Genomic DNA, 24636 nt, shown 5'->3' with positions numbered 1-24636 from the left:
GGAACCCAGTCCCCATTTATGCCAGGTGGGTCTGTAATCCCATCCCTCAAGGCTAGCCAAGATGCACCATAACAGTATTTTAGAAGCAGCAAAACATCCCCTGGAGGGGGCTATAAATACTACACATTTGTTATAACCAGTTGTGGAATGCAAGAGGTTTCTTTATAGGGTCAGGGGTCTCATTTAAGTCAATTTCCAATGATTGATTTTATAGCGTTAGCTATTCTGTGAGACGTAAACTTTTCTTTGCCAATTCAGAAAACATCTACTGTCTGCTGAAATGGTTAATTTTCCTACAGAGCTGAAGGGGGCGGGGAGTGGGCAGAGAACTTGGAATTTGCCATTTGCGTTTCTTCACGTAATCTAAAAACTTATTTTGTTCAATTAATTCTATTCCGCTTGAATTTTCTTTCTTTTAAACTGATTTCAGTTTCCGATTTTCAGAGCTGTCGCCAAATCTCTTAAATTATAACCTCAAACTCACAATATCAGACGGCAAAAAGTACAACCCACTTTGCAGTTCATACTTAGACCAAAATTAATTGGGTAAACGTCCTTCGAATATCCCATAAAACAAATAAAACACACAGATTCTCACAGCTCGCAAATATCACAGTTAACCGTTATCCTTATCTCATGGCTGCTGACAAATCTGAAGTCCCTTTTAGACAGGAACCCATCTGTTAGTTTTTACCTTAATCTTCTATTACTCCCCTGTTGTTTTTGTTTCAAGAGGGGTTCAGCTCCATTTGATTCCTATGGGGGACATATCAGTTTTCCTACCTGATTCCGTTGGTTTACGATTGTTTCTTTTCATTTTCTTACTTGTTATGACTCCCTTATCTGTCTTTAAGGAGTTCACCTTCTTTCTCACTCCGGATGTCTATACCGAGGCTTCGGGACGACCTGGGAGCGGGCGTCCAAGTTTATTGCTCACCATTCCTTCTGCAAAATACTTCAGAACATATATAAACAACAAAAATGACCGCAGAAATTATTCACAATTATTACAGGGAGTGCTCACCAGTGATTATCCTTTGGCAAACCTCGAAGTCTTTTTTTATTTAAAATTAATTTTAGTCTCTATGCCACTTTTTCCTTCCCATGCAGCTATCGTTAATTTATTAATTAAGATAATTTATCCTAGCATGAGTCACTGGCCAGTAATTAAGGCTGCCGAGCGCTGCTTCCCCTTTCAGCTGGGTTGCACTATGGCTCTCTCCCTTTTCAGCTGAGAGAATATTTTAGAGAGTCCTTCGGTTCGAGTCCCATTAAAGTAGAGATCCTGGAAGACTATGCCAAATTGTCGTGGAAATTATAATAAAGACAAATTCTTCGAGCATCGGTGAAGGAAATTTGATTTGACACAAATATTTGTGAAGAGGGCTACATTATTAAATATAGCCAAGCAGTTAGGTAAAATGAATACCCTTGAGCTGGCAACTAATCCGCACACTAAAGTCCCTTCTACAGACACCCAGGAGCCCCAGTCCGGGACAACACTGGCTTTCCGTCACAGCTGTCACCAACACTCTCCACTATCCCAGAGACACTCATCTGGGTTGAGCATGTTAGTTTGGATTTGGATTTTGTTTATTGTCACGTGTACTGAAGTACAGTGAAAACTATTTTTCTGTCAGCAGCTCCACAGATCATTAAGTACATGAAAGAGAAGAACATAAAAAAATATATAATAGGGCAACACAAGGTACACAGTATAACTACATAACACCGTATCGGGTGAAGCATCAGCGGTGTAGTGTTAATCAGGTCAGTCCATAAGAGGGTTGGTTAGGAGTCTGGTAACAGCGGGGAAGAAGCTGTTTTTGAGTCTGACATGCGTGTTCTCAGACTTTTGTATGCCCTGCCCGATGGAAGAAGTTGGAAGAGTGAGCATGCCTGGTGGGAGGGGTCCGCTGCCCGCTTTACCCTGGCAGCGGGTGGTAGATGGAGTCAATGGATGGGAGGCAGGTTCGTGTGATGGACTGGGCTGTGTTCACGACTCTCTGAAGTTTTTTTTTGCGGTCTTGGGCCGAGCAGTTGCCATACCGGGCTGTGATGCAGCCAGATAGGATGCTTTCTATGATGCATCTGTAAAAGTTGGTAAGAGTTAATGTGGACATACCGAATTTCCTTAGTTTCCTGAGGATTTTTAGGCACTGTTGTGTTTTCTTGATGGGAGCGTCGATGTGGGTGGACCAGGCCAGATTTTTGGAGTGTACCCCAAGGAATTTGAAGCTGCTAACCATCTCAACCTCGGGCCCGTTGATGCTGACAGGTGTGTGTACAGTACTTTGCTTCCTGAAGTCAGTGACCAGCTCTTTAGTTTTGCTGGCATTGAGGGATAGATTGTTAGACATAGACATAGAACATACAGTGCAGAAGGAGTCCATTCGGCCCATCGAGTCTGCATGACCCACTTAAGCCCTCAGTTCCACCCTATCCCCGTAACCCAATAACCCCTCCTAACCTTCATGGTCACTAAGGGCAATTTATCATAGCCAACCCACCTAAACTGCACGTCTTTGGACTGTGGGAGGAAACCGGAGCACCCGGAGGAAATCCACGCAGACACGGGGAGAACGCGCAGTCTCCGCACAGACAGTGACCCAGCTGGGAATTTAACCTGGGACCCTAGAGCTGTGAAGCCACAGTGCTATCCACTTGTGCTACCGTGCTGCACCATTCCACTAGGTTCTCTATTATATTATTTCTATGTCCGAATAAAGGACGTTGTCTTCCAGTTTATACAAATGCTTTATTCAGTAAGTTCATTCTGTCTCCAGAGCTTAACTAGACGTTACACAGTCAAGAGGTAAAATAAGAAATGCCAAAGGTAAGCTGCCTTGGCTGAGCTGTCTTTGTGTGCTGCTGTTCGCTAGCCCTGTGCTTGTGAAAGAGGCGATCCTCCCTTGGGTCGGACCCTTTATACCCGCCTCTAGTGCTGCCCTCTAGTGATGCAGTGGCTGTTACATCTATACAGTAGCCCCTGGTATATGTGCAGATAACTACATCCCCTTTTTTTCGGTGCTGGTCCAAAGAAATCTGTACATAACAGGTGGATGAATGGTAATAGACATATCTGTACAAGTTGTGAAGTCATATCTCCGTAGCTTCAGGTTGCAGATGAGGATCATGTCGTTCTGATCCTTGTCTATGATGTAGACTAATGGTCTGTGGTCTGTTTCTACTATGAATGTGGGAAGGCCGGATACTTAATCGTGGAACTTTAGAATCGCCATTAGCATCCGAGACATTCTTTCTCTATTAGTGCATATCTGCACTCTGTTGCAGTCATGGCCCTGAATGAGTATGCCACTGGGACCCAGTCAGATTGGTCGTTCTGTTGGAGAAGAACGGCACCGGTCCTGTCCTGATTGGCATCAGTGGAAACCTTGGTGGGCATGGTTGGGTCGAAGAAGGTGAGGGTTGGTGCCCTCGTCAGTTGCTGCTTGAGATCCACCCATTCATTTTGGTGATGTTGCGTCCGCTCAAAATAAGTGGTCTTTCGTATTAAGTTGCATAAGGCTGCTGTCCTCGTGGACAGATTTGGGATGAACTTGACCAGGAAGTTGACGAAGCCCAGAAATCGTAACACCACCTTTTTGTCGTGGCATCTGCATGTTCTGTATCACAGCGATCTTCGCCTTATCTGGTCTGACACCCTGAGATGATATGGTGTCACCCAAGAAGGTTACAGATTTCTGTGCAAATGTGCACTTTGCGTGGTTCAGTTTCAGACCGTATTGAAGAATTCTTTGAAACACCTTCACACGACAGATGTGGTCTTTTTCTGTGGTGGACCATATAATTATGTCGTCCACATAGACTCTGACACCATCGATGCCCTCAGTCATTTGCTCCATTATTCTGTGGAACATTTCTGATGCAGAGATTATGCCAAAGGGCATGCGATTGAAGCAGAAGCGTCCAAATGGCATGTTGAACGTGCGCAGCAATCTGCTCAAGTCATCAAGCTGTATCTGCCAAATTCCCTGCGAGGCGGTGAGTTTCGTGAAGGTGCAAGTATTCGCCATCTCAGACGTGGTCTCTTCACACTTGGCGATGGGGTAGTGCTCGCTGCGAATGTTCTTGTTTAGATTCTTTGGGTCTATGCAGATGCGAAGATCACCAGAAGGTTTCTTGACACGGACGATAAAACTGATCCAGTCCGTTGGCTGCGTGACTTGTGAGATGATGCCTTGCGACTGTAGTCTTTCAAGTTCTGATTTCAACTTCTCTCGCAAAGGAGCTGGAACCACCTGGGCAGATGAATGACGGGTTTGGCGTCTGTTTTCAGCAGAATCTTGTATTGGCAGGATAAAGTGCTCATGCCTTTAAATACGTCGGGGTATTCTTGCAGTATGCAGTGGATTTCATCTTCCAGGCTTGATGTACCCTGAGTGTGCATGTAAGTTTGTTGTACCAGCCACAAATTGTTGCTGGCCTGAGCGCCTAGCAGTGAGGATTTATCGTTGTCCACAATCTCAAATTGCAGCTGCTTCCGTATCATCTTGTTGTCCACTTGAAGATGGCATGATCCCTTTGAGGCAATCTGATTGCCATTGTAGTCCTTCAGCCTACATGCAGCAGGTATCATTTTATCGTCTCCTGGAATCGAGTGGAGATCTTTGCTTGTGAGGAGGTTGGCTGAAGCCCCAGTGTCAATCTTGAGCACTTTCGGAAAGTGGTTGACTTGCACAGTTGACCGGTTGAGGAATGCTGGATGTTGCGCGATTTTTCCCCTCAATTTTTTCAATTGTTCCCATGTAAAGGCGTGTTGTCGCAGGCAAAATTGTCATCTTCTGATGAATAATCACCGTTGGACTTTTTGTGCTCTGTTGATTCCACATTTCATATGTTGAAGTTCCTTTGTGGGCATGCCGAATTTCCTTAGTTTCCTGAGGAGTTTTAGGCGCTGTTGTGCTTTCTTGGTGGGAGCGTCGACGTGGGTGGACAATGACAGATTTTTGGAGGTGTGTTACCCCTAGGAATTTGAAGCTGCTAACCATCTTCACCTCGGCTCCGTTGATGCTGACAGGGGTGTGTATAGTACTTTGCTTCTTGAAGTCAATGACCATCTCTTTAGCTTTGCTGGCATTGAGGGATAGATTGTTGTCGCTGCACCACTCCACTAGGTTCTCTAGGTCCCTCCTGTATTCTGACTTGTCGTTATTTGAGATCCGGCCTACTATGGTCGTATCGTCAGCAAACTTGTAGATCGAGTTGGATCCAAATTTTGTCACTCCGTCATGTTTGTACAGGATGTATAGTAGGGGGCTAAGTACGCAGCCTTGCGAGGCCCCAGCATTGAGGACTATTATGGAGGATGTGTTGCTGTCATGAGATCATGGCTGATATTTTGTGGACTCAGCTCCACTTTCCGGCCCAAACACCATAACCCTTAATCCCTTTATTCTTCAAAAAACTATCTATCTTTATCTAAAAAACATTCAATGAAGGAGCCTCTACTGCTTCACTGGGCAAGGAATTCCATACATTAACAACCCTTTGGGTGAAGAAGTTCCCCCTAAACTCAGTCCTAAATCTACTTCCCCTTATTTTGAGGCTATGCCCCCTAGTTCTGCTTTCACCCTCCAGTGGAAACAACCTGCCCGCATCTATCCTATCTATTCCCTTCATAATTTTATATGTTTCTAAAAGATCCCCCCTCATCCTTCTAACTTCCAAAGAGAACAGTCCCAGTCTATTCAACCTCTCCTCGTAATCCAACCCTTTCAGCTCTGGGATTAACTTAGTGAATCTCCTCTGCACATCCTCCAGTGCCAGTACGTCCTTTCTCAAGTAAGGAGACCAAAACTGAACACAATACTCCAGGTGTGGTCTCACTAACACCTTATACAATTGCAGCATAACCGCCCTTGTCTTAAACTCCATCCCTCTAGCAATGAAGGACAAAATTCCATTCGCCTTCTTAATCACCTGTTGCACCTGTAAACCAACTTTTTGCGACTCATGCACTAGCACACCCAGGTCTCTCTGCACAGCAGTATGCTTTAATATTTTAACATTTAAATAATAATCCCGTTTGCTGTTATTCTTACCAAAATGGATGACCTCACATTTGTCAACATTGTATTCCATCTGCCAGACCCTAGCCCATTCACTTAACCTATCCAAATCTCTCTGCAGACTTCCAGTATCCTCTGCACTTTTCGCTTTACCACTCATCTTAGTGTCATCTGCAAACTTGGATACATTGCCCTTGGTCCCCCAACTCCAAATCATCTATGTAAATTGTGAACAACTGTGGGCCCAACACTGATCCCTGAGGGACACCACTAGCTACTGATTGCCAACCAGAGAAACACCCATTTATCCCCACTATTTGCTTTCAATTATTTAACCAATCCTCTATCCATGCTGCTACTTTACCCTTAATGCCGTGCATCTTTATCTTATGCAGCAACCTTTTGTGTGGCACCTTGTCAAAGGCTTTCTGGAAATCCAGACATACCACATCCGTTGGCTCCCCGTCATCTACTGCACTGGTAATGTCCTCAAAAAATTCCACCAAATTAGTTAGGCACGACCTGCCCTTTATGAACCCATGCTGCTTCTGCCCAATGGGACAATTTCTATCCAGATGCCTCGCAATTTCTTCCTTGATGATAGATTCCAGCATCTTCCCTACTACTGAAGTTAAGCTCACTGGCCTACAATTACCCGCTCTCTGCCTACCTCCTTTTTTAAACAGTGGTGTCACGTTTGCTAATTTCTAATCCACTGGGACCACCCCAGAGTCTAGTGAATTTTGGTAAATTATCACTAGTGCATTTGCAATTTCCCTGGCCATCTCTTTTAGCACTCTGGGATGCATTCCATCAGGGCCAGGAGACTTGTCTACCTTTAGCCCCATTAGCTTGCCCATCACTACCTCCTTAGTGATAACAATCCTCTCAAGGTCCTAACCTGTCATAGCCTCATTTCTATCAGTCACTGGCGTGTTATTTGTGTCTTCCACTGTGAAGACCGACCCAAAAAACCTGTCCCATTATTAAAACTCCCTTCTCATCCTCTAAAGGACCAATATTAACCTTAGCCACTCTTTTTTGTTTTATATATTTGTAGAAACTTTTACTATCTGTTTTTATATTCTGAGCAAGTTTACTCTCATAATCTATCTTACTCTTCTTTATAGCTTTTTTAGTAGCTTTCTGTTGCCCCTTAAAGATTTCCCAGTCCTCTAGTCTCCCACCAATCTTTGGCGCTTTGCATGCTTTTTCCTTCAATTTGATACTCTCCCTTATTTCCTTAGATATCCATGGTCGATTTCCCTCTTTCTACCGTCCTTCCTTTTTGTTGGTTCTCCACTGTTCCTCAACTGTTCCATCATAAAGTCTTTGCTCCCAGTCTACCTTAGCTAGTTCTTCTATCATCCCATTGTAATCTCCTTTGTTTAAGCACAAAACACTAGTATTTGATTTTACCTTCTCACCCTCCATCTGTATTTTAAATTCCACCATATTGTGATCGCTCATTCCGAGAGGATCCCTAATTATGAGATCATGAATCAATCCTGTCTCATTACACAGGACAAGATCTATGACCGCTTGTTCCCTCGTAGGTTCCATTACATACTGTTCTAGGAAACTATTGCGGATATATTCTATAAACTCCTCCTCAAGGCTGCCTTGACCGACCTGGTTAAACCAATCAACATGTAGATTAAAATCCCCCATGATAACTGCTGTACCATTTCTACATGCATCTGTTATTTCTTTGTTTATTGGCTGCCCCACCATAACGTTACTATTTGGTGGCTGATAGACTACTCCTATCAGTGACTTTTTCGCCTTACTATTCCTGATTTCCACCCAAATGGGTTCAACCTTATCCTCCATAGCACCGATGTCATCCCTTACAATTGCCCGTATGTCATCCTTAAATAACAGAGCAACACCACCTCCCTTACCATCCACTCTGTCCTTCCGAATAGTTTGATACCCTCGGATATTTAACTCCCAGTCATGACCATCCTTTAACCATGTTTCAGTAATGGCCACTAAATTATAGTCATTCATGATGATTTGCGCCATCAACTCAGTTACTTTATTCCGAATACTACGAGCATTCAGGTAAAGGACACTTATGGTGGGTTTTTTTACCTCTGTTTTGAATCTTAACATCTCGATCAGTAACCTCTCCTAAGTTATATTTCCTCTTAACTTTTCTCCTAATTGTCCTTGTCGTTGAACCCATATCTTCTTGTAATAACCTGCTGCGTCGCTTACCATTGAGATGCTCTAAGGATGAGCGTAGGGCCAGGGAGATGGCATCTGCTGTGGACCAGTTGCGGCAGTATGCGAATCTGCCAGCTGGTCCGCGCAGGCTCTGATTGCATGTCCAGGGATCCCGTCTGGACCCGTTGCCTTTCGAGGGTTCACTTCCAGGAAGGCCGATCTGACTTCGGAAGCTGTGATGATGGGTATGGGTGTGTATTGGGCTGCTGGGGCACTTGACAGCGGATCATTGGTTTCCTGCTTGAACCCAGCACAGAATGCACTGAGTTCATCGAGGAGGGGTGCGCTGCTGCTGGAGACACTGCACAGCTTTGCTTTGTAGCCCGTTATGTTGTTTAGGCCTTGCCACAACCACTGAGAGTCTGAAACGCTTGTCTGTGACTCTAGCTTGGTCTGATATTCTCTCTTGGCATCTCGGATGGCTTTGCGGAGATCGTACCTGGATTTCTTGTATAGGTCAGGGTCGCCTGACTTGAACTCCTCAGACCTGTCCCTCAGTAGGGAGTCAATCTCGCGATTGAGCTATAGTTTCCCCTTGGGGAATGTACGTTCTGCTTTCTTTGGCACGCAGTCGTCCACAGATTTGCTGATGAAGTGTGTTACGGTGGTGGCATACTCATAGAATCATAGAATTTACAGTGCAGAAGGAGGCCATTCGGCCCATCGAGTCTGCACCGGCTCTTGGAAAGAGCACCCTACCCAAAGCCACACCTCCAGCCTATCCCCATAACCCAGTAATCCCACCCAACACTAAGGGCAATTTTGGACACTTTAGCATGGCCAGCCAACCTAACCTACACATATTTGGACTGTGGGAGGAAACCGGCGCACTCGGAGGAAACCCACGCACACATGAGGAGAGAGTGAAGACTTAGCACAGACAGTGACCCAAGCCGGGAATCGAACCTGGGACCCAGTAGCTGTGAAGCAATTGTGCTAACCATTATGCTACCATGCTGCCTGATGCGCGATCAATGAGCACAGAAACGAAGGAGTAGTCCGAATCGAAGGCTTTAATCTACAAGAAGTGTGCCCAGCAGCTTGAGTACAGGAAGAACGATGGCTGCTGGGTAACACGGGTTCTTATACTCCGCCTCGTGGACGGAGCTACCTACATCTCGACCAATGGGAAAGCAACACTTGGGCCAATGGGCAGCGAGCCTTCTCCACCAATAGCAGCTCACACTCCCAGGTACTGTAGTACCTCTAGTCATACTACCACATTCACCCCTCGTTGAGAAAGGAACCGGGGGGGGGGGGGCGCGGGGGGGCCTCCGGGGGGCCTCCAGTGCGGGTGGGACTGGTAGTATGACTAGTGATATGGGATTATACCTCTCTAATGGCGGCTGCCCACTGGCCGTAACTATATACAGAGATGTGTTATCACACGGCAAATTATTTACAGAGTCGGAAAAAAAAAGGTCCATTAAAAGTTCATATCGCCTCGATCAGCTGATCGGGGGCTTTGGACGTCCTCTGCGATCTGCAGAGCTTCATCAGAGATGTTGAAGATGCGGGCGTCCATGACTCCGGAGCGATGATCCGGTCCTCGTGGAGGTTTCCACACCCCTAGACAGAGCTGGTGAGGGCCGGGACGTGGGGGGGGGGCATCTAATCCTCTAGGCGGCACGGGTGAGGGGGTTGGCGGGCCAGGGAGAGGAGCGCCTGTGGGGAGCAGTTGCAGTTGGGGGGGTGGGGGGGGGCTGGTGCTGGGGGCGATGGCGGTGATCTGGCAGGCTCCAGATCCTGTAGGGAGACCGTGTCCTGTCGGCCGTCGGGGTACTCCACATATTGCGGGTTATTGCGTATTGCAGGTTAGCGTGGAGCAGCTGGAGCCTCTCGACCAACGGGTCCGATTTGTGCGCCCGCACGTGGTTCCGGAGCAGGCTGGGCCCTGGGGCATGCAGCCAGGTGGGGAGCAGGGTCCCTGAGGAAGACTTCCTGGGGAAGACAAGAAGGCGTTCATGAGGTGTTTGATTGGTAGATGTGCAAAGTAGCGACCGGATTGAGTGGAGGGCGTCTGGGGGGACCTCCTGCCAGCGGGAGACCGGGAGATTTCTGGACTGTAGGGCCAGCAGGACGGTCTTCCAGACCGTACCGTTCTCCCTCTCAACCTGTCCGTTACCCCTGGGGTTGTAACTGGTCATCCTGTTTGAGGCAATGCCCTTGCTGAGCAGGAATTGACGCAGTTTGTCGCTCATAAAGGAGGACCCTCTATCGCTGTCTATGTAAGCGGGGAATCCGAGCAGGGAGAAAATGCTGTGGAGGGCTTTTATGATGGTGGGTGTGGTCATGTCAGGGCAGGGGATGGTGAACGGGAAGCAGGAGTACTCGTCAATCACGTTGAGGACGTACGTGTTGCGATTGGCATAGGGGAGGGGACCTTTGAAGTCCATGCTGAGGCGCTCAAAGGGGCAGGAAGCCTTTATCAGATGCGCTTTTTCGGGGCGGTAGAAGTGTGGCTTGCACTCCGCACAGATGTGGCAGTTCTTAGTGACTGTCCTGATCTCCTCGATGGAGTAGGGCAGGTTGGGGTCTTTACAAAATGAAAGAATTTGGTGACCCCTGGGTGGCAGAGGTCCATGTGGAGGGCTCGGAGGTGGTCCACTTAGTGCATTGGCACAGGTGCCGCGGGACAGGGCATCGGGAGGCTCGTTCAGCTTCCCAGGACGATACAAGATGTCGTAGTTGTAGGTGGATAACTCGATCCTCCACCGCAAGATCTTGTCGTTTTTTTATCCTGCCACTCTGTGCATTGTCAAACATGAAAGCTACCGACCGTTGGTCAGTGAGGAGGGTGAACCTCCTGCCGGCCAGATAATGCCTCCAGTGTCGCACAGCTTCTGCTATGGCCTGAGCTTCCTTCTCGACCGAGGAGTGGCGTATTTCAGAAGCATGGAGAGTACGGGAGAAGAAGGCCACGGGTCTGCCCGCTTGGTTGAGGGTGGCTGCCAGAGCTACGTCGGACGTGTCGCTCTCGACCTGGAAGGGGAGGGACTCGTCGATAGCGCGCATCGTGGCCTTTGTGATATCCGCTTTGATGCGGCTGAAGGCCTGGCGGGCCTCCGTCGACAGGGGGAACGTAGCTGTTTGGATGAGGGGACAGGCTTTGTCGGCGTAATTAGGGACCCACTGGGCGTAATATAAGAAGAAGCCGAGGCAGCGCTTCAGGGCCTTGGGGCAGTGGGGGAGGGGGAGCTCCATCGGGGGCGCATGCATTCCGGGTCGGGGCCTATCACTCCATTTTGCACTACATAGCCGAGGATGGCTAGACGGCCGGTGCTAAACACGAATTTGTCCTTGTTGTAAGTCTAATTCAGGAGCTTTGCGGTTTGGTGGAATTTGCGGAGATTGGTGTCGTGGTTCTGCTGATCGTGGCCGCAGATGGTGACATTATCGAGATACGGGAAAGTTGCCCGTAAACCGTATCGGTTGACCATTCGGTCCATCTCTCTTTGGAAGACCGAGACCCCGTTTGTGACACCGAAGGGAACCCTTAAAAAGTGGCAGAGCCGCTTCGAACGTAGTGTACTTGCGATCGCTCGCGCGGATGGGGAGCTGGTGGTAGGCGGACTTGAGGTCCACCGTGGAGAAGACCTTGTACTGTGCGATCCTGTTGACCAGGTCGGATATACGGGGAAGCGGGTACGCGTCCAGCTGCGTAAACCAGTTGATAGTCTGACTGTAGTTTATGACCATCCTATTCTTCTCCCCGATCTTTACCACCAGAACTTGTGCTCGCCAGGGGCTGTTGCTAGCCTCGATGACCCCTTCCTTCATAAGCCGCTGGACCTTGGACCTGATGAAGATCCGGTCCTGGGCACTGTACCGTCTGCTCCTGGTGGCGACAGGTTTGCAATCCGGGGTGAGGTTTGCAAACAAGGACGGGGGATCGACCTTGAGGGTCGCGAGGCTGCAGACAGTGAGGGGAGGCATAGGGCTGCCGAATTTAAATGTTAGGCTCTGGAGATTACACTGGAAGTCTAACCCTAGGAGGGCGGCCGCGCAGAGGTGGGGGAGGACGTAGAGTCTGTAATTTTTAAACTCCCTCCCCTGGACCGTGAGGGTCGCTATACAACACCCCCTGAATGGGAGGAGGAGGCCAGGGCGATTTTTTTGCTTGATCGGGTAGACAGGGAGAGCGCAGCGTCTTACCGTGGTAGGGTGTACGAAACTCTCCGTGCTCCCGGAGTCCAGTAGGCAGGTTGTTTCGTGCCCGTTGAGCAGGACCTTCAATGTTGCCGTAGTGAGGGTGCGGGGTCAAGACTGGTACAGAGTGACTGAAGCGAGTCGTGGTAGATAGTCGGGGCCTTCATCGGGCGGTGCGTAGACACCCGCGGGGTCCTTGGAGATGATCCAAGATGGCGGCGCCCATCGGTCGCACATGGTGGGGGGTAGACAAAATGGCGGCACCCGTCCCCCGCACGTGGCGTCGGAAGCACAAAATGGCTGTGCCCGGAGGTCGCACGTGGCGTTGGGGGATGGGGCAGCGAGGTTCGCGGGCCGCACTGGGCCCCTGGTGAGAGAGAATGGGGCTGCAGCGACCGCCTTGGCCTTGCAGACGGGCAAAAAGTGGCCTTTCTTCCCGCAGCCCTTGCAAGTTGCAGATCGGGCTAGGCAACGTTGTCGGGGGTGTTTTGCCTGGCCGCAAAAATAGCAGCGGGGCCCCGCAGGTTTTTCGGGGCGTCCTGCAGCACAGGCCTGGGGGGAGTCCGAGTCCGTGGGGGAGAGAGAGGCTGAATTCCATGCTGCCCAGTGGGCCGCTGCACGGTCGGGGGCGTATGAGCGGGCGTTTCCGTTCGCGACATCTAGGGAGGCAGCGAGGGACCGTGCCTCCGTGAGGCTCAAGGTTTCCCTTTCTAATAGTCTCTGGTGGATCTGTGGGGACTGTATGCCTGCAAAAATGGCATCTCGGATGAGGAGTTCAGTGTGCTCACTAGCCGACACTTGCGCGCAGCCGCAGTTCCTCCCCAGTACGAGGAGGGCACGGTAAAAATCGTCCGACTCACCAGGGATCTGCTGCCTTGTGGCCAGTAATTGCCGAGCGTAAACTTGATTTACCAGCCGGATGAAGTGTCCTTTGAGTAGCTCCATGGCCGCGTCGTAGTCGGTCGTGTCCTCGATGAGTGTGTAGATGGCGGTGCCGACGCACGAGTGGAGGATGTGTTGCTTCTGCTCCCTCGTCGGTACGTTTTCTGCCGTACTAAGGTAGCTGTTGAAACAAGCCAGCCAGTGCTTGAATGTGGCTGTTGCATTCTCTGCGTGGGGGCTGAGTCGTAGACACTCTCGGCTTGATGCGGAGCTCCATCCTTTAAAATCTTGTAGATTAAATTGATGCGCGATCAATAAGCGCAGAAACGAAGGAGTAGTCTGAATCGAAGGCTTTAATCTACAAGAAGTGTGCCCAGCAGCTTGAGTACAGAATGAACGATGGCTGCTGGGAAACACGGGTTCTTATACTCCGCCTCGTGGGCAGAGCTACCTTCATCTTGACCAATGGTAAAGCAATACTTGGGCCAATGGGCAGCGAGCCTTCTCCACCAATAGCAGCTCACACTCCCAGGTACCGTCGTACCTCTGGAGTACTCTCAGGAGTACCTCGAGTCATACTACCACAGTGCCCCATTTAAGTTGGTCACTGAGTTCTGAAAAATGGGCCAGTCCACTGTCTCTCACCAGTCTCGTAGGAGCTCTTCTGTTTCCTCGGACCAGCACTGCACGACCTTCTTAGCTGGATTCTCCCGCTTGAGTTTCTGCTTGTATGCCGGGTGAAGGAGCTCCATCTAATGGTCTGATTTTCCAAAGTGCGGTTGGGGAATGGAACGGTCAACACCCTTGATTTTTGAGTAGCAGTGGTCAGGAGTATTGGGCGCGATTCTCCGCTCCCGTGCGGCATCGGGAAGGTCGTCGTGAAACCCGGCACGCCGAGAATGACGCAACGGCGGTGCCTAAGTGACGTCAGCCGCGCATGCGCAGGTTGGCCGTCTCCAACCCGCGCATGCGCGGTTGCCGTCTTCCCCTCCACTACCCCGCAAGACGTGGCGGCTTGATCTTGCGGGGCGGCGGACGGGAAAGAGTGCATCCCTTGGAGACGCCGGCCCAACAATCGGTGGGCACCGATCGCGGGCCCGTCCCCTCCCGAGCACAGCCGTGGTGCTCACTCCCCTCTCCGCCCCCCAAAGCAACAAACGAAGCTTTGGCGCCATGTTCACGACGGCAGTGACCAGGTATGGTTGCCGCCGGTGTGAACAGGTCGGGAACGTCAGGCCGCTCGGCCCATTCGGGCCGGAAAATCGCCGGTCACCGTGGAAAGCGGCGAGCGGCGATTCTCCGAGCGGGGGGGTGGGAGAATCACGGGGGGTGCCAGGGCGGCGTGTCGTGAGTCGCCCGGCCCTCCTGCGATTCTCCCACCTTTCGTGGGGAGCGGAGAATCACGCCCATTGTCTCCCCTGGTGGGAAGGCGATGTGCTGGTAGAATTCTGGCAGTACACTCTTGAGGTTGGCCTTGTTGAAGTCCCCAGCCTCAATGAACAAGGCCTCCGGGTGTTCTGTTTCATAGTTATTTATAACTGTGCACAGATCATCCAGCACCTTTTTCACTTCTGCCTGGGGTGGGATGTAGACCGTTGTGATAATGGCTGAAGTGAATTCACGTGGAAGATAGTATGGGCGGCACTTCACAGACAGGTATTCCAGGTCCGGCGAGAAGTAGGTCGCCATGGTTGCCACATTCGAGCACCAGGAGGAATTGATGAGGAGGCAAACCCCCTCCACCCTTCGCTTTGCCTGATGACGATGTGCGGTCCGCCCGATGAATTGAGCAGCCTTCATGTTGTATGGCCCAGTCCTGTGATACCGGGGTGAGCCATGTCTCTGTGAAACAGGGCATGCAGCTTCCCACTGTGAGGTAAGTCTGGCATTTAGTGAAGAGGCTCCTGGGACACTATCTGCTGTGCACCACACACGTGAAGCGGTGTATTTGGTGGCGGTAAGAACCCCCGAGGGACGGAAGGTCGGAGGGCGGCCCAACCCAGGGACCAGCTGCCGTCCAGACAGGTCTCGGGATTCTAGACAGGCTGGTCCCATCAATAATGGAGATGCAGAGCCATGGTCTACATGAGAGGGTGTCAGCAACCATCCATGGCCTGCAGGGGCAGGACAAGGTGCCGATCATGCGTGCCATCCAGGCCAACAACACACGGGTGACATCCTTGGGGCGAAGGTATCGGCCATGTGTCGAGGCCTGGGGTCCTCTCTGCAGATGGTGGCCGAGGCACGCGACAAGGCTGCTTTGTCACAGGCAGCCATGTACCAGGGCCACCTGGACATTGCAGCAGCACGCCAAAGCTTGGCCCAGTTACAATGGGTTCTAGTTAAGGCATCAACGCGATTTCCCAGGTGCTTTCTGACCTGAGCTAGTTACTGAGGGAGATGGCACAGTCACTGAGTGAAGTTGCACAGTCCCAGAGGGAGGTGGCTCAGTCCCTGTGCTCCATGGCCGAGCACATGGTGATGGTGGCCTTGGTTGAGACGAGAAGGGGCCTCCAGGACTGTCAGTGGCAGGGGAGCCCCAGGAGTTCGCCTTTGTCGCACCCCCGTCCCAAAGAGTAGCCCGAAGGCTAACGGGCACCCCAGAGGAGGGGGTGATGGGGCCCATGCCGATGACTCCTGCATGGGGAGGTGCTGGAACACCACAGTGCATCGACTGCCCCCCTTCTGTGCCTGGCGCATCCGAAGGTCAGCAGGCAAAACAGTGTGATACCATGCCACCTGGATCACCCAAACGACTGTCGGGCTCATCCAGGCCCGGATACTCCAGAGGACAGTCGCCAAATCATAGCGAGGGAATCGCAGAAAGCCACCTACATTCCTGATGTACCGCTTGGGGATCCATCCAGACGTAGCCCATAAAGCCAGAAAGGTGGACACCAGTTAAGTTGGCACAGGTGATTGGCACAAGATAACGTTTGGGGCTCGGGCACAAACCATTATAGGGATGTTCGCCTGTTATGTTCAAAATAAATACCTGTGCACAAAAGTTCCAAACTTCCTCGGTTCTTTTCAGAAGGGTGTGACGATGGACTGGGCTGGCTGCAAAGAGGGTGCTGGGGGCTGCGGATGGTGTGGGGGGTGGGGTGATGGGCAGGCGTGGAGAAGGGCACTAGTTGGGGCCCTGAAGTCAGATGCTGCAAATCACCCCACTACCTCACCCCTCCATATCATCCCCAAACACCTCTCGTGCACCCCATCCCCCATCTCCACCACCCAACGATTTGGTGCGACCGCGTGATGGAATGATTAGCTCACATACAGGGATCACACATGTGGACGTTGGAAAGTGCCATCTTGGGCAGGAATCAGACGTTGTCAAACGACGCAGAGCACCAGAGCTTATCGCAGAGTGGGTTGTCATCATCCTCCATCTAATGGAACAGACCACTGCACTGCCAACCCAGGATCCGTAGCCTGTAATGAGGGAGATGGGAATCAATTGGGGGGTTGTGGGGGGAGGGGATGGGAGTGATGGTGCAGGGAGGGTGGGTGGTCAGTGGAAGGAGTGGTCAGCCGGGGGGGGGGGCGGGGGGTGTTGCTGTGCTGGTCGGATGAGATGTTCATGCCATCGGCCAGGCCCCCTGGTCAGTAAACATGGAGCCGATTAGAGCATCCTGTGCGGAGGCAGACCTGGTGCACACATGATGCGGCCTCCTGTGCCTGCCCGGACCCCTATGCCTTACCCATTCTGGTCTTCCTCTGCATCCCCCCATCAGATGAGGCCTGGCGTTCATTCCCCTCCTCCAGCACATTGCCCCTGCCCCCCTGCTGCGTGATGTTGTGAAGGACGCAGCAAGCTAGCAGGATGTGGGACACCCTCCTAGCAGTATGCTGGAGGGCCCCTCCAGAGTGGCCCAGGCACCTGAATTGCCTCTTTTGGATGCCAATGCACCACTCGATCGCACCTCTGGTCGCTGCATGTGCGTCATTGTAGCAGGTCTCCGTGTCAGTCTCTGGCCTCCAGAGAGGCATCATCAGACACGACCGCAGCGGACAACCCCTGTCGCCTAGTAGCCAACGGCTCATCTGGGGGTGTACCTGGAAGGTATCAGGGACCGTTGAGTGTGTCAGGATGAAGGCATCGTGCACACTGCCCGGGTATCGGGCGCAGATGTGCAAGATGTGCAGCTCATGGTCACACAACAGCTGCACGTTCATCAAGTCGAACTCCTTTTGGTTTCTGAACACTGGCCTGTCATGAGCCGGTACTCACAGGGGAACATGCGTTCTGTCGATCAACCCCTGGACATGGGGCATCCCGGCGATGGTGGTGAATCCCGCTGCCTGGGCATCCTGATGGACTTGGTCCACATTGAATTTGATTTATTGCGCTGACTGGGCATATAGGGCCTCCGTGATGGTGGGGATGCACCTCTGCACTGAGGTTTGTTAAGATCCATGACTGTCACCTTGACGGCTACAGCATCCTCCTCCAGACACCCGCAGTGCCAGGTGTGCCATGATCCAACAGATATGTCGCATGGTCCACCTGCTCAGCCAGAGTCTTTGACGGCATGCCTGGACTGGCAGCTCCTCGAATGACAGGCGCTGCTGGTACACATGTGGCGTGATGTGGCGCTGCCTTCCGACCTCCTCTTTGGCTTATTGGTTCTCAATCCTCACCAGCTGGCTCCTGTTCCTCTGGGACAGGCTCTGCTGCTGCCGGGTCCTCCCCGAGCAGCTCCTGCTCGTATAGCCTCAGTGCATCCCTCGGGTTGGATGAAGGCCATCATTCCTGGTTAAATTCCTAAGTCCATTGCCTGCAGGGGGTTAAAGGCTGACATGTTAGCATGGTGCGTGCCTCCATGCCCAATCAGGTGCAACGGGCTACACTGTTTGCAGTGCAGTTCTTGACCCGCATGTCACCCTCCCCCACCCCCTCCCTTCTCCCCCATACCCTCATCGGCCTTCCCCAGCCACGCTACACTTCGAACCCCTGCCGGCCCATCGAGTCTGCACCGGCCCTGCACTCTATCCCAGTAACCCCACCTAACCTTTCTGGACATTAAGGTTTCATTATTTTTTAATTGCAATGTGAAACTCAGGCTACACATCAGGAATGTGATTAGAGTAGAAGTCTGCCCTCCGTTACGAAACATTAAAAATTAGAATGACAATACTCAAGAGAGCTCTCCAAGTTCTTACCTTCAACCGCATGGTTGAGATTTTTAATTTACTAATTGCTCATCGAAAAAAATTCTCCCTTCTCAAAAATTGATGTAACTGTTAACAAAAGAATGACAGGGCCACAGAAGCTCTGTCCACAATCTAGGTGCCCTCAAGTCAATTGTAAATCACAATAAATTTGATTAAAACTATCAATTCAACTTTTACATTTGGGCCTGACTATACAGCTTAGCCTCAACTGCCTTTTTCTCCAAGCACTCTGCCAATGAAAATCAAATAAGGTCACCTTCACTTTGAAGTGTTGTCTCTTCTCATTTCTGTATCCAAGCATCAGACACCATGGCCAGAAATCTCCGACCTCCCTCCGGGTCGGAGAATCCCCGCGGGGAGGCGCGAATCCCACCCCGACGCCGGCTGCTGTATTCTCCGGTGCCATTTTTCAGGCAGCGGCGGTCGGTATTCCCGTCACGCCGGTAGGGGGCCATTGACAGCGCCCGCCCCCCCCCCGCCGATTCTCTGGGCCCCGATGGGCCGAGCGGCCGTCCATTTTTGGCCAGTCCCGCCGTCGTGAATCACTCACCTCACGCACTGGCGGGACCTGGCAGGTGAGTATGCAGGGTCGGTCCTCGGGGAGGGTGCGGAGGGATCCGACCCTGGGGGTGGGGGGGTGCCCAAGGTGGACTGGCCCGCGATCGGGGCCCAACGATTTGCGGGTGGGCTTGTTCTATGGGGACACTTCTTTCTTCCGCGCCGGGCCCCTGTAGGGCTCCGCCATATTGCCTGGGGGCCGGCGTGGAGAAGAGAACACCCTGCGTACGCGTGAAAATACACCAGCCGGTCTGCACATGCGCGGAATCACGCTGGCTGTTCCGTGCATGTGCGAGATCACACCAGCATTCCGCGCATGCGTGAACTGCCGCTGGCTCTTCAGCGCCAGCTGGAGCGGCGCCAACCCCTCCGGTGTCCACCTAGCCCTCGAAAATGCAGAAAATTCCGCACTTTTGGGGGCTGTTGACGCCGCAGTGGTTGGCGCCGGTTTTCCCACCAGCGTGAGGACTTAGTCCCAAGAAGGGAGAATCCCGCCCCATATAACCCATCATTGTGCTCATGCTTTACAATACCAATCTAAAATTAATGACTCTGCCTTGCTTCTTCCTCTCATTCCATTTATTCAAGTTTATTTACCTACTTATTTCTAATTATGAAATAGTCACCGCTTTGCGTCAATGGTGTCATTGCAGCCCTTGTGGAACACCATCCCAGGTTCTCACGAGTGATTTATGGGCTGAATATTTGGCTGTCCATGCACCCGTCTGTCTGTGCATGTGCATGCGCGACTGTGCGCGTGTGCCAAATGCTATGCTATTTTACCAGCAATGTGAAAGCGAGATGATGACTCTCCCATCAGACTAATAGAATTCCACTCATGAGAATGACTCCAAAGTGATCCAGGTCAATTAATCCTCGCTTTTAAATAATTTTTTAATTTTAGACATTGACCAATCTTTTGATTATCTTACATCCTTATATAGCTCAGTGTCATACTTTTAACATGTTTCTGGAAATGTCTTGTGATGTTTTATTACATTAAAGGTGCTGTCCCTGCCAGCATGGTCACCAGTGGCTAGCCCTAGCCATGCCAGAGATACGCTCTGCTGCCCCCATCCAGCAGCCTCCTGTAAGGGTTACTGTGGGTGCTACTTGGGTGGGCTGTGTGATGCCTCTTCAGCACGTGGTGGCCGGTTGTGGGTAGGGGGGTGTTGGTCGGTGGAGGGGGGGTGGAGTGTGGCGGTGGTGGGCTGGTTGCACCCATACGTATGGTGTCATTCTGCTCATCCACAGGCTACAATAGGTGGTCAGTGGGGTGCGCAACAAGGTGATTGTCTTGCAGGCCGCGGCAATGGTGGTCCGTGCCTGGACACCCCATCTGACCCATCCCCTGGCAGAGGCGTTGCCCCTCCCCACCCCAAGTCAGCCCACTGTCATGTGGTCCAGCGGCAGAACCAGTAGCCCACAGTTACGCCTCTGAGAGCATGTCCTACCTCCTCTCTCTCCCTCAGCAGCCACACTGCCTGTTTCCCGATTTTTTCAAACCGCAAGTCAATCTCGCCAATGGTAATTCCTCCTGGCGGAGGCGGAACATCGTGGGAGCCCCGGAGAATACTGGGTCAGGCTCATTGATGATATGCCGATTGTGGTTACTGTACGTGCAGAGTAGAATGCATTGACGTCGAGGCACTAAAGCATGGTATTCCGTCAGGCGCCTGGTGCCGACCATGATTTTTGGCTCACACGCGAATCTCCGTCTAATTGCATTTTGCATGTGTGGCGTCGCTGGATAGAGTATCCACCCAAAGTTTTGTGGTATGGCCAAAAGCATGGTTGAAGAGATAGATTTTGAAAACACTTTTAAAGGAGAAGATAAAAGGCTTAAGGTTTAGGTCAGGAATTCCAAAGGTATGGCCATGGCAATTCAAGAACTTGTCACCAATTCTGAATTACAAGGAAAGGTGACACATAAGAGATCAGAGTGAAAGGAATAGTGCTTTGGAGTGTGATAAAGGTTGCAGAGATAGAGTGATGGAATGTTTAAAATGGATTAAGTGAGAGTTTATAGATTTACTTTAACACCAAATATGTATGTTTGTCTTCATTACAGAATGTGCAGAACTATAAATAATATAATTAGCTCAGTGGGCCAGACAGCTGGTTTGTAATGCAGAACAGGCCAACAGCAAGGGTTCAATTCCTGTACCAGCTGAGAATTCTGAATTCTCCCTCCATGTGACTCAATGTGGCGATTAGGGGCTTTTCACAGTAACTTCATTGCAGTGTTAATGTAAGCCTACTTGTAACAATAAAAAGATTATTACTAATTGGAACTTAACGTTGACTTGTTTGATAATGCTTTTCTTTTTAAAAAGATAGAACAATTGAATTTGGAACTGTCAAGTCTCAACAAGCAATCTAAAGACACTATTCAGAACCTGCAGAAGAAAGTTGAAGAGGGGAAGCTTGACAATGAAAAATTGACTGAAGAGGTAATTTATGTTGCATTATCCATAACTGTCAATGCCACAGAAAACTGACCTAATTAATGCTGATTTTAGCAAATAATCAGTGCAACAGCCAAAAACAATTAATTGTGGATCTGAAAATTTTCAGCCCTTCCATAATTGGTAGAACTTCAAAAGGCCAAAGACAAGTTGGTGGGAAGGGCGGACAAGTGGCAGATGAAATTCAATGCAGAGAAATATGACGTGATTCATTTTGATAGGAAGAAGATGGACAGACAATATAAAACAAAGGGTATAACTCTAAAGGGGGTGGGGTGCAGTGCTGCACTGTCAGAGGATCAGTACTGCGGGAATGCTGCACTGTCAGAGGATCAGTACTGTGGGAGTGCTGCACTGTCAGATGGTCAGTACTGAGGGAGTGCTGCACTGTCAGAGGGTCAGTCCTGCGGGAATGCTGCACTGTCAGAGGGTCAGTACAGAGGGAGTGCTGCACTGTCAGAGGGTCAGTACTGCGGGAGAGCTGCACTGTCAGAGGGTCAGTACTGAGGAAGTGCTGTAGGTTGAGAACGTGGTTAATAAAGCATGCGGTGTTCTAGACTTTATTAATTACCTAAGTACAAGAACAAGGAGGCGCTATTGAACTTGTATAAGGCGATAGTTCGGCCTCAGATGGAATCTTGCATCTAGTTCTGGGCACTGCACTTTAGTGAGAATGTGAAGGCACTGGAAAGGGTGCAGAATAGATTCAAAGGAATGGTTCCAGGGATAAACTTTAATTATGATGATAAGCTGTGACTACTTTCTTTGGGCACAGTAAGAAGTCTTACAACACCAGGTTAAAGTTCAACAGGTTTATTTAGAATCACTAGCTCTCAGAGTGTAGTTCCTTCATCAGGTAAGTGAAGAAGTGGGTTCCACAAACACATTTCTAGACAAAGTTAATGATGCAAGATGATGCTTTGAATGCGAGTCTTTGCAGGTAATTAAGTCCTTATAGGTCCAGACGGTGCGACTGGAGAGAGGGATAATCTCAGGTTAAAGAGTTATAAATTGTCCCAAGCCAGGACAGTTGGTAGGATTTTGCAAGCCCAGGCCAGATGGTTGGGGGGGGGGGGGGGTTAAATGTAGTGAGACATGAATCCAAGGCCCCTGTTGAGGCTGTACCTATCATGATATGCAGACATGCAGATAATGATATACAGACAGGCAGCTAATGAACACAGAGAACAGGACATGACCAATGAGCAGGCAGGACACTCAGGGGTGCTTTTTCACTATAAAAGGCACGAGGCACTCACACTCCGTCTTTTTCCACTGATGAACATCTACAGAGTGAGTCAGGTTGTATGTACAGTATCACACCTCCAGCATGTTGCTAAGAGCTAGTCTGGTTCAGTCAGACGGAGTAACCACACTTTGGTTAGCAGAGAGTCAAACTCAAAGAGAACTGTGCTACTGGTTCAATAAATCAGATTGAACTGACTTCAAGGTCTGGAGTATCTTTTGGTGAAAGCTGCATCCAGTTGCAGCCTGTGTCATCCCAGAGTACATAACACAACATTCTACCAGGAGACTGCTTAATCTAGGTGGTTTACCTCAGTCCGTTCCGTGACGACCAGCGAATGTATCCTGGCACCATGGAGAAGATTCAGGCTCCTCACCACCTCAGGACCTCCGGCAATTTCAGTGCCAACTGGCAGACATTCAAGCAAAGGTTTCTGCTGCACATCGAAGCTTCAGACCTAATGGGTGCGTCTGATGCAAGGAAGATAGCGCTTCTCCTCTCAACAACGGGTGAACAAGCCATCGAACTCTTCAACTCTTTTCACTTCACCGAAGGCCAGGACAAGACAAGGTTTCAGACTATCCTGGACAAGTTTAACCGCCACTGTGAAGTTGACACCAATGAAATCTTTGAGTGCTACATATTCAAACAGTGTCTACAAGGTAAAGATTAATCTTTCCACTCCTTCTTAACTAACCTCCACCTGCTAGCGCTGTCCTGCAACTTTGGTGATATTGCTGATTCCATGATCAGAGACCAAATCGTTTTTGGAGTTCACTCTGATCTTCTGAGACAGCAGCTACTGAAAATCAAGCATATGACCCTGCCAGTCGCGATTGAGACATGCACAGTGCATGAGCACGCCAAAAATCGCTATGCCCAGTACAAATCGGCTGAAAATGAGAAACTTGCCTCCCACGAGGAAGAGAGTGTGCAGGCAATCTCCCGGATGCAGCGCCTCTGCAGTGATGAAAGCAGCCATTTTGCGAGCTTTTCCTGGGGCCCCACGCATGCGCGATGAAAACGGGATAACGAAGGGGCCGACACCTGCACTGCGCATGTGCGACTTCGCGCGGAGCGTCAGGACGCCGACATCATGATGTGCCCAAACTGCGGCAACGCCCATTTGAAGAAACGCTGCCGTACAAGAGGCAGGCGATGTTTAAACTGCGGGAAGCCTGGATACTATGCAGCCTTGTGCAGGTCTGCACCACCAGTCAGGAGCCAGCGCTCCCAATTCCGACGACAGCGCGTTCAGAGTGTGCAACAACGATTACAGGATTCTGCACAATGGATCCAGAGGAAGAATGTCTGGACTCCGTCTACTGTGTGGGCATCATTATGAAATGTGAATATGCCACATCCAACTCATCACAAATTCAATCCATCCTCACTGTGGATTATACGGACGAGTGGAGTGTGGTGATGCAGGTCAACCAGTGCTCCATCCAGTTTAAGCTGGATACAGGTGCTTCTGCCAACCTCCTCACACAGGCAGATTTCAAACACATCAAGAAGCCCCCCAAGGTTCTTCCAGCAGCCTGCAGGCTCCTGGACTACAATGGAAGTGCCGTCACAGCATTCGGATCCTGCCATCTACTCGACTCCATTTTGAAATTGTCAAGCTAGACAGGGCATTCCTACTTGGCGCGCATACCTGCAAGCAGCTGAACCTTGTGCAGCGGGTTTACACAACCACATCCTCCAATGTGGATCTTCAGGCCGGCATTGACGACATCCTCGCTCAGTATCCGGATGTGTTCGACGGGATGGGCATGCTGCCATATCGATACAAGATTCTGAAATGACCTGATGCCAAGCCAGTGGTCCATGCACCACGCCGGGTCCCGGCTCCGCTAAGGGAGCGCCTGAAGGCACAGCTCAAGGATCT

The 24636-nt window shown here is 50.5% G+C and overlaps 1 protein-coding gene across 5 annotated transcripts in view; it reads left to right on the top strand.

The window, feature by feature from the left end:
• sycp1 (synaptonemal complex protein 1) overlaps positions 1 to 24636 on the top strand; it is a 741816-nt gene that overhangs the window by 514752 nt on the left and 202428 nt on the right. For all 5 annotated transcript variants that reach the window (XM_038820847.1, XM_038820848.1, XM_038820846.1 and 2 more), the window contains one exon: positions 21368 to 21484. In XM_038820847.1, the coding sequence (XP_038676775.1) occupies positions 21368 to 21484 (117 nt within the window). The remainder of the gene's footprint in view (positions 1 to 21367; positions 21485 to 24636) is intronic.

Source organism: Scyliorhinus canicula, chromosome 15 (genome assembly GCF_902713615.1).
Source record: "Scyliorhinus canicula chromosome 15, sScyCan1.1, whole genome shotgun sequence".
NCBI classification, from domain to species: domain Eukaryota; kingdom Metazoa; phylum Chordata; class Chondrichthyes; order Carcharhiniformes; family Scyliorhinidae; genus Scyliorhinus; species Scyliorhinus canicula.
The sequence above is the reverse complement of the archived record's forward strand: the minus strand, read 5'-3'. Positions and strand labels throughout refer to the sequence as shown.